This window comes from Sinohyriopsis cumingii, chromosome 5 (genome assembly GCF_028554795.1).
Source record: "Sinohyriopsis cumingii isolate HCF-2022 chromosome 5, ASM2855479v2, whole genome shotgun sequence".
In the NCBI taxonomy this organism is placed as follows: Eukaryota; Metazoa; Mollusca; class Bivalvia; order Unionida; family Unionidae; genus Sinohyriopsis; species Sinohyriopsis cumingii.
This window is the reverse complement of record NC_142965.1, coordinates 51,877,322-51,890,876: the sequence shown is the minus strand read 5'-3', so window position 1 is coordinate 51,890,876 and position 13,555 is coordinate 51,877,322. Positions and strand designations below refer to the sequence as shown.

Below are 13,555 nucleotides of genomic sequence, written 5' to 3'. Positions count from 1 at the left end.
TGCGTGCGCACAATTGTGCATGTGCCACTTTTTTCTGACTGCACCACAGCCTAATAGCTGTTCCTGGGGAAGAGAATGATGCCACCTCCTCCAGGCTTTTATGGGTTCAAGGAACCCTGATAGTTTGGCCTCAATCTGTGGGTCCATAAAGGTCCCTTACAGTTGAATGGTTGGCTGTCATTAGTGGGAAGGAGAACTCAGGAACGGTCCTGGTTGCTTCACATCGCTGGTTTCTTGTTGCATTTACCTGGTGTTTCTTTCATTTTTTTTTTTTTTTAAATTTCTTTCTTTTTTTCCAAAATGTTCTAAAAAGTGTGTGTGTGTGTGTGGGGGGGTTCTATGCTGTTTATAGAGGTTCTTAGTAGAAATCATGTATGAAGAGAGATTTTCAAGGTTATTATGGTATTACTAGTCGACGTGTTTAGGGTCTGCTTCCTACGTTATGTTATTTATAAGTTTTAAGATATTGCCTCTTTAAGTTATTTATTTATTAATGTTTTTAGAGATTGAATGTTATTTATACTTTATTTAACAAGACACCGGAGTCCTAGCCGATTACACGGTTCGTTAAGGACATCTAGGACCGGAGTCCTAGCTGATTACTCGGTTCGTTAAGGACATCTAGGACATCCGATTTTGCGGTTTCCTTAGTTATTGATAGGTGCTTCGTAAGTGAATTATTTATTAATATTTTTATAAAACTGAATGATATGTTATGGGTTTATATGTGGGGGCTTCTAAATTTATTTAGCTAGTTACTCGGTCTTTTGGTTTTGTAGGGATAGCAATTATATTTTGTTCCTAAGTCCTGCTGAGTCTATGAATTTATTTATATTTTTATATGCTGATTGTTTATTTTTATTCGAGTCCATAAGTAACCCTGGGTATGTGTGTGGTGATCCAATCTCTTTTGGGTTTTTGATAAATATTTTCCTAGCGGGTTGATATTTTGGGCATATATTGAATACGTGGTGTAGATCTTCGGTGGTGTGGCAGTTAAAGCAGTTAATGGTTGCTGGTTTGGGTCCTATAAACCTTCCAAAACTGCTTGCTAGTTTAGCTTTTCCAATTATTATCCTGTTTATGGTTTTCTGTTCTAAATAGGTACCCTTAGGTAGCTGTATGTTCCTATCTACGGTTTTTTGGGTTTCATGGTGGTTTTTACCTTTTGGGGAGGAGTTCCAAAAATCTTGCCGTTTTTGGTCTCTATATGTTTGTGCGAAGCTTAGTGGTTCTGTAAAGCTATAGTTAAACTTGATAGAGTTTTGATCTCCTAGTTTGCTTTGTGCAACTTTGTCTGCTGTTTCGTTGCCAGAGATTCCAATGTGCGACGGTATCCACATGAGCTCGAATAATTGATGTACTCTGGTGATATGGTCGATTAATCTGCATCCTCTGTCGAATAATTGTTCCCTAGACTGTGTATTGCGATTTTGGATCGATTTGATAACGCTTAGGAAATTGCTTATAATGACTGCTTTAGGTATTTGGTTGTCTTTGATCCATTGTAGTGATTCAAGTATAGCCCAGAATTCAGTGGTGTAAATGGAGCAATAGTCAGGTAATCTGGATCCCGTTTGTATATTGAATTCAGGGATGACTATTGCTGCTGCTGTTCTTGGTGGGTTGTTTGCTTTTGATCCATCGGTATATATTTTAACATAGTCCGGGTATTTTTGGTTGATTTCGTTTACCAGTACAGGTTTTAGTAAGTTTTCTTGTCCTTCTTTATTGCTTAATTTGGTAGATTCAGTGTTAATCCTTGGTGGTTTTTGTAACCATGGTGATTTGTTCTGGTCTGTATTGTTTGTTACCTGTTTATTTAGTAGAGGTATCTTTTCTCTTAGTTCAAGGATTACTTTGCCACTTGGTATGGTGGGTATGATTTTGGGTTTGAAGACAACTTTACACTTGTTTATAGCTATTTTGGTGGGATGGTTATCTGGGTGAGTGTATGGAATCGAATGGAGTATCGGAGGAGCAGTTCTTGCCTACGTAATTTTAATGGTAGTTCTCCTGTTAGTGTTAGTAGTTCTTCTAATGATGTTGAGGGGAGTGTTCCTGTGCATAATGGTAAGGCTTTTCTCTGGATAGTGTCAAGTTTTTGTAGTACAGGTTGCTTAGCCGAGTTATGTGCATGGCAAACGTAATCCAGTTTTGATCTAATTAGGGTTTTATATATCGTGAGGAGGGTTTCCTGGTTCGATTCCCAGTCAGTCCCTGTGATGTTCCTGAGTAAATTGAGATCTTTGTTACAATTCTGGGTGAGTTGTTCAATGTGCTGTTTCCATGTGAGGCATTTGTCAAAGAACATTCCTAGGAATTTTACTACTGTTACGTATTTGATTACTTGATTTTGTATATAGAAGTTTGGATAGACTAGGCTGTTATTTCGTTTGGGGGTGAATATGATTGCCTCAGGAAAAGTGCCACAGGTTTTTCCTGATATATGTTGAAACCCCATTTGTCCGCCCATCTCCCTATGTTGTCTAGGCTCTGCTGGATTTCTTTAACTAATGTTTTACTGCAGGATTTCCATTCCTCCATATGTCACTATCATCTGCAAATTGTGACAAGTTTATTTTTGTGTAGGCTGCATTGAAGTCAAGGTCGTTTACCATTTGGTTAAATAGTAGGGGACTTATTACACTGACTTGCGGTGTTCCATTTTCAAGTGAACGTTCGTCCGAATGGGTGTTGCCTATTCTTGTGGTAATTTTCCGGCCTGTGAGGAAATCGCCAATCCAGTTGAACAAGCGTCCAGTTATTCCAAATTGGTTTAATTTGGCCATTAGTCCACTGGTCCATACTAGGTCGAACGCTTTTTCTAGGTCTAGAAAAACCGCTATGAGGTTGCGATGGGTTTTCCTATGTGCGTTAAAAGCGAGTTTGATGTATGTTTCCAATCTAAGAAGTTGGTCAGTGGTGAACCGTTTGTTCCGAAAGCCACATTGATTAATGGAGAGTAGGTTATTGGTTTATAGGTGGTGTTTTAACCTATTTGCGATTATTGTCTCCATTATTTTGCAGATATTGTTTGTAAGGGAGATGGGTCGGTACGAATTTATGTTGTTGGGATCTTTACCTAGCTTGGGGATTGGTATTACTATGGCCTGTTTCCATTTGGTGGGTAGTTGGCCTTTATCCCATATCCTATTAAAGAGTTTGATTATGGCTATTGTTATATTGATAGGTAGGTTTGTTTATAGATAATGTAACCTAACTGATCCTTACCGGGGGATCTTTCGTTTTTGGATCGTAGGGCTATCTGAGTTTGATTTTAGACTCAGTTTAGAGCAAAAGGTTTGCCATAGATTAATTTTAGCAGTTTTTATAGTTTGTTTTGAGCTTTTTCTTTATCTTTATATTGCTGGAAGTAGATAGAATATTTGGTGCGTTTATATTTATTTAAGGCCCTTTTTGTCTTTATGTGCTATAGTGCACTGTTTAGTCCACCATGGTACAGAATTTTTATTTTGGATATTAGTTGTGTTTGGGTTGCATCATTTAGCTGCCTCTATAATTGTGTCTGTTATGGTATCATAATACATGTCAATATTTGGGCTTTCTAAGTTATCTGGATTTACTCTAGCTAGTAATAATTGGAATTGGTCCTAGTTTGCCTGTTGGTACCTCCATTTAGGTGGGGTTTCGTTTGGAATGTGTTGAGTTTTTGTTTGAATATTGATTGTGATGGGAAAATGGTCACTTCCTAACTTATCTTCTTGATCCACCCACCAATTTGTGATTTGAGCCAATTTTGGGGTAGTGATGGTTAGGTCTATGGCTGAGAGAGTGCCATCCTCAGGGTTTAATCTAGTGTTCGACCCGTCATTTAAGATGACCAGATTGTTCTCAGTTATCCATTTTTCAACCATTTTCCCTCTTTGATTTTTCTTTTTACCTCCCCATAATTCACTGTGTGCGTTAAAGTCGCCACAGATAATTAGATTGTTGTTGTTGTTAATAGTGAATGCCCTTAGTGAGATTAAGTTGTTAGGGCAGAAAGTACCCCCTGGGTCGTTTGCATTTAATATTTGAATGTTTGTGGTTCCTATATATATCATTGCTGACATTATTTCGATGCTATTATTGATGTTTAAGTTAGGGGGTACTTCTGTTATTTCATAGTAGATTAGTGTATCTATCAAACAAATTGCTAGTCCATCCAGTTTCTGTCCCTTGGGTCTGTTTTTAAAAGATTCCTTGGGTATAGCCTTGTAGTTTGGGCAGGCGTTTGTGTTCTTGTGTTATGAGGGTTTCCTGTAGGCAGATTACGTCTGATTTTACGGCTGTATTATTCAGTTCGTTCTGCAGTTCTGAGGTTTTTAAAGATTCCTCTGCAGTTCCATTGCCAGATGGTGATTTTGTTATTTTTTGTACTATCCATTTGTGACGTTGACTTTATCTGTTAGTCTTGTGGTCCAATCAGCTAGTATGGTGAAAATGGTTTTGAGGGTTCTCATTATGCTATTGAGATCTTGTATTAGGGTTCCTGTTGTTAGGTTCATTACTTCCTGTATTAATTCTGTGTTGGGGTGTGAGTTAGGTTTGGGGTTGTTTAGGGTGACAGTTTTGTTTGTATCTGGAGTGTTATCAGGGTGGTCATGGTTTGTTACAATGTGGGTTGTAGTTTTTGGTTCTTTTGTTTCCTGATTCGAGGGTATGTTTTGTGGTGCAATGTTTTCCCTTCTGATTCTGTGTGGAGAGTTTTGGTGCTCATTGATTGTTTCAGAGGTAGATTTTGATGTGTTGGGGTTGTTTTTACAGATAATGTTTTTGGCAGAATGGAAGGTGAGGTGTTTTTCGTTTATTGAGTCCACTATTTGTTTTTCTTTTATTGTAAATCTGCATTCTGCCGATCTAGGATAATGGTTTTCTTTACAGTTAGCGCATTTTTGTTTAGTTGTGTGGCATTCTCTTTTGTGTGGACCTCCGCAGTACTTACATCTTGGTTTGAATCTACATAAAGCCTTGTATCTAAAGTATCATATATGCATTAATAAGATCAGGGTTTGATGTTGTCTGATAAATGATGGTGTTAGTCTTTTATTGTTTCGGTCGATATTTGATGGCAAAAATCATGCAATCTATCTAACAATAAAAACAATGATATTAATGAGCTACTTATGAATCAACATATTGAAGAATTTAAGTAATGTGCATTTCAAGTCACGCTTGTGGTTACACTGTTAATTGTTTGCACTGTTAAAATCCACTTGATATTAGCTGGTCAGTTGTGAATGGACAAAACAAAAATTGAATATCCCTCCAATGCCCATGTCTGATTGTGGAACTAGGCTCTGCTCTTCCATTCAGATTGATGCCGGTATATATGAAGGTTGTGAAACTAGTTCGTAATGCAGGCCAAACAAACCTAGCTTATGAAAAAATATGCAGTGACGTATCAGAAACTATTTGATTTCATTGAACTATCTAGCTTATGGAAAAAGATGCAGTGACGTATTAGATACCATTTGATGTCATATAATTATCTCTCATTTACTTTTGCCATCTTTATAAATAAATGATTGGAAGAAATTTGCTGACGAACTATATCATAGAATTACATCTTCTAACAATAGTTTGCTACATTTGGCAGATCTGGCACTAACACAGATTTAATGTGACTTTATTTCTCGTTCATGTGTTCCAGAAGGTTTTGCAGTCCAATTTCATATGTTTTATTTGAAATAGCTATGTACAATTTCTCTAGATGTTTACCGATTTTTTTAGACTGTACTTTTTCCACGTTTCTTTGAAACCTAACAGATAGTCCAGTTTGTTTTGAGACTGACTCTGCTCCATTACTCAGCTAGGAGATCTCACTATTTAAATAATCGAAAAATGAATCAAATTAGTGATGGTTATTCATATGAAAATCTGTTGCATGATAGTGACAAGCTTTTGTGGATAATAAATATTCCATCCGTGATACTAGATCTTGGTAATGATTACAGTGTCTTCACGTCAATATGAAATATTATCACCTAACTTTAAATCAGGTCATATTGGAAGGTGTTGTTGGTCATATCATGTTGAAGGGCGGAAATGCGTGCTTTCGAACATTACAAAACGTGATAAACGACCATCATGCCCTCTTGAAAATATTGTTGTACAAAGAGAATTTGTAAAAGTACCTGTGAAAATCTATATGAAACATAAACAAAAACGAGTCGAATGATTGACAGGTAAGAGAGAGTAAGACTGTACTTGATGCATGTCACGAATGAATTCAAAGTTGTAGGCTTGCTCATGCAATACAAATATTGTTTCGTACGCAAGACAAAAGTGAATTAAGGAGTTATGAAAATCCTGTAGACGTAAATACGAGAAAAAGAATATGTGAAATTCTGATGCTAACAAAAGTACAAGGACTGAAAAGACATCAACAAATTAAACATGCAACTATTACGGTTCAGTCCTAAGAACGGTTGGAAATGCTAAAAGTAAACGAACTGAGTGGGAAACATACTAATGTCAGAAAAAGTAGGGAAAGGGTACAATTGAAGAGAGAAAATATAATTAGGTGAAATGAGTATGTGAAAAGTTTAGTTCCATCGAGAAACAAGTGAATCACATTAAATATCTTTCAAATGTCAGCGTGCTGAAGGCGAGTTGTCCAATCTTTTGTAACTAAAGTAAATTGTGGGACAAAACAATAAATAAAGTGCTTCACTATTTTTTTGCTCTGATATCCCTTTTTTAAATTCAAGAAATTGGTGTGGATCTGCTTTTCTTGTACAAACACATTCAACTTCTGTTTGCTGTTGTTTGTTTCTTCATATTCGTTTTCCATTCATTTAAGATTCCCCTCTCAAATCTTGTTCTTACCTACACAGCAATACCATGTTAATTTGAGTAATTTTACTCTCTATATACTTATCAATGATTTTGTATTTCCTTTTTCCTTTTTCTTTTTCAGTTTTCTGTTGAAGTTGGTATCATTTACAAACATCAAACGTTCATTGGACACTATCTTTGTACAGTTTTATTCAGTTGAACCTAGACGTCAAATAAAGGATGTTTAAAAACAGTGTCTTCAAAATCTGTTGATTCTACCGTTGTTATACAGCATGTCACATCCTGTGTCATAAAGCACTACTTTCATCCAAAATCTTCTATAAATTCTGTTTTTTTTCTCTCTCGAATCGTTGACGTTTTAAAATATGCTCTATTTCGTGATTTTATTGTAACTATTGTAAAGTACAAATAAGTGTACTTACCCTTTTTAAATACAATTATTACTTCTGCATACAGCCATGTTTTAGCCTTTTTGATCTTACTGTTAATACTAAGTTTTTACTGTTATCATCGTTAAATATAATCTGTAAATCTTCAATCACTAGTATTAGGGCATGTCATTTTATGTTTTGAAATAACCGAATTCACACTTGTATGCTCAACAATGCAATATGTTAACGCTACAAGCCTTTTGATTACATTTTATCCTGTCCATACTTGTAGACACAATACATATTATCTCCTGATACCGACATTGTTCCTCTCATGTTAAACTCGAGAAATAGTTCTGTTATCAATCTATACACAGCTAAATTCAATATAAAGAAGCCTTATGATTTAGTGACATTTTAATAACAAAAGTCAAATTTGTTAATCGTCTTCATAGTCTTACTGGTCTGGTATTTATTTTATTTTATTGTATGTATGTATGTATGTATGTATGTATGCATGTATGCATGTATGTATGTATTTGTGTGGGTGTGTATGTATGTATGTATGTATGTATGTATTTTGATTTATGTACTTTGATTTATTTATTTATTTATTTATTTATTTATTTATTTATTTATTTATCTATTTATTTCTGTGTGAAGTAATATCCTCGAGACATGCTGGTCTGGTAACATGTTAAACATTATATGTATATTTCACATATTTCTATATGAGAGGGTGGTGATTTCTGTGCGAACTAATATCACAGAGACTTGCTGGTGTGGCATTTGTTTCACTGTTGAAAATTGTGATGTATACCGTTTTCGCCCTTCTCAGCCATGATATGGTAATATTCATAAATGTGAGTTGTCTCATAAATATTCATGATTATGAAATACCCCAATTTTATCTGATCTACTAAAATTTTAGTTTGATTTCCAGTGTTGTTATATTTATATACCGCGTGTTATTAAAACACCAAAACTAAAAAGCACCTAGTTGTCATAATATTCTTTGTACTAGATAAGTTGACAAAGGCTGGATCGTATCCGACTCTTTATTTGGCAGCAAAAGTTGGTCGTCAATTGAATCATTATCCGAAAACACTGAGGCATATTTATTAGAGGCCTTCATGTACTGCTGATTGAATCTGTCTGTCTATTTTCATATTAATGTAAATGAAACGTTTATTTATCTTTAGTGCCCTTGGGCATCATTTTCCTGTGACAATTGCGAATGCAAGGACCTGGATGTTGTGTGCGATGGAAAGAAAGATTGCAAAGATGGATCGGACGAGTCGACAAAAAAGTGCTCAGGTTGTAACACAATAACTTTGCACAGAATGCATGCAACACGAAAGTACACACAGACTACAACGTGATGTTTTATTAACCTTGTGACGAATCAGATTATTTAATATTGTATAGGATAAGACGATTGGTCTGTATATAATACCAGGAGTTATTGGGTGTCACACGTAAGGATTTTTCAGGAAATTGCACACTTCTCGACAGTTGTACTGATTAGTAGCGGCTTCGTCAATTTGAGTGGATTTCTTTTCCTTTCGAAATTTTTTAAATTAGTAACTTTTGGAGTTTGAAAAAGCTTATTGACATTAAATACAACATTTTCAGATCTTTTTGTTAGATATGAATTAAAAGTAGATTGTATTATTACTGATTTTACTAGCAGATTGTAATATTACTGACATTACTAGTAGATTGTAATATTACTGATTATACTAGTAGATTGTAATATTACTGATTATACTAGTAGATTGTAATATTATTGACATTACTAGTAAATTGTAATATTACTGACACTACTAGTAGAATGTAGTAATATTGACACTACTAGTATATAGTAATATTACTGACATCACTAGTAGATTGTAATATTACTGACATCAGTAGTAGATTGCAATATTATTGACATTACTAGTAGATTGTAATATTACCGACATTACTAGTAAATTGTAATATTACTGACATTACTAGTAAATTGTAATATTACTGACATTACTAGTACATTGTAAAATTACTGACATTACTAGTAAATTGCAATATTACTGACATTACTAGTAAATTGTAATATTACTGACATTACTAGTACATTGTAAAATTACTGACATTACTAGTAGATTGTAATATTACTGACATTGCTAGTAAATTGTAATATTACTGACATTACTAGTAGATTGTAATATTACTGACATTACTAGTAGATTGTAATATTACTGACATTACTAGTAAATTGTAATATTACTGACATTACTAGTACATTGTAAAATTACTGACATTACTAGTAGATTGTAATATTACTGACATTACTAGTAAATTGTAATATTACTGACATTACTAGTAAATTGTAATATTACTGACATTACTAGTACATTGTAAAATTACTGACATTACTAGTAGATTGTAATATTACTGACATTACTAGTAAATTGTAATATTACTGACATTACTAGTAGATTGTAATATTACTGACATTACTAGTACATTGTAATATTACTGACATTACTAGTAGATTGTAATATTACTGACATTACTAGTACATTGTAAAATTACTGACATTACTAGTAAATTGTAATATTACTGACATTACTAGTACATTGTAATATTACTGACATTACTAGTACATTGTAATATTGCTGACACTACTAGTAGAATGTAGTAATATTGACACTACTAGTATATAGTAATATTACTGACATCACTAGTAGATTGTAATATTACTGACATCACTAGTAGATTGTAATATTACTGACATCAGTAGTAGATTGCAATATTATTGACATTACTAGTAAATTGTAATATTACCGACATTACTAGTAAATTGTAATATTACTGACATTACTAGTACATTGTAAAATTACTGACATTACTAGTAGATTGTAATATTACTGACATTACTAGTAAATTGTAATATTACTGACATTACTAGTAAATTGTAATATTACTGACATTACTAGTACATTGTAAAATTACTGACATTACTAGTAGATTGTAATATTACTGACATTACTAGTAAATTGTAATATTACTGACATTACTAGTAGATTGTAATATTACTGACATTACTAGTAGATTGCAATATTACTGACATTACTAGTAAATTGTAATATTACTGACATTACTAGTACATTGTAAAATTACTGACATTACTAGTAGATTGTAATATTACTGACATTACTAGTAAATTGTAATATTACTGACATTACTAGTAGATTGTAATATTACTGACATTACTAGTAAATTGTAATATTACTGACATTACTAGTAGATTGTAATATTACTGACATTACTAGTAGATTGTAATATTACTGACATTACTAGTACATTGTAAAATTACTGACATTACTAGTAAATTGTAATATTACTGACATTACTAGTACATTGTAATATTACTGACATTACTAGTACATTGTAATATTGCTGACACTACTAGTAGAATGTAGTAATATTGACACTACTAGTATATAGTAATATTACTGACATCACTAGTAGATTGTAATATTACTGACATCACTAGTAGATTGTAATATTACTGACATCAGTAGTAGATTGCAATATTATTGACATTACTAGTAAATTGTAATATTACTGACATTACTAGTACATTGTAATATTACTGACATTACTAGTACATTGTAATATTGCTGACACTACTAGTAGAATGTAGTAATATTGACACTACTAGTATATAGTAATATTACTGACATCACTAGTAGATTGTAATATTACTGACATCAGTAGTAGATTGTTATATTACTGACTTTACTAGTAGATTGTAATATTACTGACATTACTAGTAGATTGTAATATTATTGACTTTACTAGTAGATTGTATTATTACTGACATTACTAGTACAACGTAATATTATTGACTTTACTAGTAGATTGTAATATTACTGACTTTACTAGTAGATTGTAATATTACTGACATTACTAGTACAATGTAATATTATTGACTTTACTAGTAGATTGTATTATTACTGACATTACTAGTACAACGTAATATTATTGACTTTACTAGTAGATTGTAATATTACTGACTTTACTAGTAGATTGTAATATTACTGACATTACTAGTACAATGTAATATTATTGATTTTACTAGTAGATTGTAATATTACTGACCTTACTAGTAAATTGTAATATTACTGACCTTACTAGTACAATGTAATATTATTGACATTACTAGTAAATTGTAATATTACTGAAATTACTAGTAGATTGTAATATTACTGACATCACTAGTAGATTGTAATATTACTGACATTACTAGTAGATTGTAATATTACTGACACTACTAGTAGAATGTAGTAATTTTGACACTACTAGTATATAGTAATATTACTGACATCACTAGTAGATTGTAATATTACTGACTTTACTAGTAGATTGTAATATTACTGGCATTACTTGTAGATTGTAATATTACTGACTTTACTAGTACATTGTAATATTGCTGACATTAATAGTATATTGTAATATTATTGACACTACTAGTAAATTGTAATATTACTGACATTACTAGTAGATTGTAATATTACTGACACTACTAGTAGAATGTAGTAATATTGACACTACTAGTATATAGTAAAATTATTGACATCACTAGTAGATTCTACTATTGCTGACATTACTAGTAAATTGTAATATTACTGACATTACTAGAAGATTGTAATATTATCGACGTTACTAGGAAATTGTAATATTACTGACGTTACTAGTAGGTTGTAATAATACTGACATTATTGGTAGACTGTAATATTACTGACATTGCTAGTAGGTTGTAGTAATATTGACACTACTAGGAGATAGTAATATTACTGACATTACTAATAGGTTGTAATAATACTGACATTATTAGTAGATTGTAATATTACTGACATTACTAGTAGAATATAGCAATATTGACACTACTAGTATATAGTAATATTACTGACATCACTAGTAGATTGTAATATTATTGACGTTACTAGTACATAATACAAGATTTCAGGTAAGGTTATATGTATATGAACATATCTAAATCGCCATACGCTAATGTTCGTAAAAGTGCTGGTATGTGATTTTAAAGACTGTTAGTATCCGGGTATTCGCGAATTGTTTTGTGGAAGTTATAGTATTTTTCGTAAAGTTCATGTGGTCACTATCTGTTAGCTGGTTGCGCGATAAGGTATTAGAGAAGTAACAATATTACATTTTAGTTCGTGTTGTTAAGATAAAATACAATTACCACTCATTTGGTGACTTAATATTTATCAGGATGTAACTAGATTACTGCTCACTAGGTGACTTGATAATGGTCATGATTAACAAGATTACCGCTCACTTGGTGAAATGATATTTGTCAGGATGTAACAAGATTACCGTTTACATAGTGACTTGATATTGGTCATGATGTAACAAGATTACCGCTCACTTGGTGAATTCATATTGGTCATGATGTAACAAGATTACCGCTCACTTGGTGAAATGATATTTGTCAGAATGTAACAAGATTACCGCTCACTTGGTAAATTGATATTTGTCAGAATGTAACAAGATTACCGCTCACTTGGTAAATTGATATTTGTCAGGATGTAACAACATTACCGTTCACATAGTGACTTGATATTGGTCATGATGTAACAAGATTACCGCTCACTTGGTGAATTCATATTGGTCATGATGTAACAAGATTACCGCTCACTTGGTGAAATGATATTTGTCAGAATGTAACAAGATTACCGCTCACTTGGTAAATTGATATTTGTCAGAATGTAACAAGATTACCGCTCACTTGGTAAATTGATATTTGTCAGGATGTAACAACATTACCGTTCACATAGTGACTTGATATTGGTCATGATGTAACAAGATTACCGCTCACTTGGTGAATTCATATTGGTCATGATGTAACAAGATTACCGCTCACTTGGTGAAACGATATTTGTCAGAATGTAACAAGATTACCGCTCACTTGGTGAATTGATATTTGTCAGGATGTAACAAGATTACCGTTCACATAGTGACTTGATATCTTTCAGGATGTAACAATTACTACTCATTTGGTAACTTGATATCTGTCAGGATGCAAAACGATTACAGCTTAGTTGATAAGTTGACATCTTGATCTTAGGGCAACGGTTTTGTTAAAGGCGATTCATCGATTAGTTAACCTGATTGAAAGCAACATGGCATAAATAGGAAGAGCAGGGAAAGGTACCGTGCTGTTATTGTTTTCTAATATTATTACCGTTGTGTCCAGTACCAGAGTTTTAAATATTTTGATTAATGTTTCTTGCAAATTTGTTGCAAATTTGTTGGTAAGTGGGTACAGAATGCATTGTTTGCAATTTCTACTAATTGAATAATTGGTGTTT

The 13,555-nt window shown here is 32.8% G+C and overlaps 1 protein-coding gene across 1 annotated transcript in view; it reads left to right on the top strand.

Annotated features, from left to right (window-relative positions):
• The window catches only part of LOC149799160 (A disintegrin and metalloproteinase with thrombospondin motifs 4-like), a 126,948-nt gene that overhangs the window by 108,548 nt on the left and 4,845 nt on the right, over positions 1–13,555 (top strand). Inside the window, exon 26 of the mRNA XM_089958320.1 lies at positions 8,378–8,492. Coding sequence (XP_089814446.1) covers positions 8,378–8,492 — 115 coding nt within the window. The remainder of the gene's footprint in view (positions 1–8,377; positions 8,493–13,555) is intronic.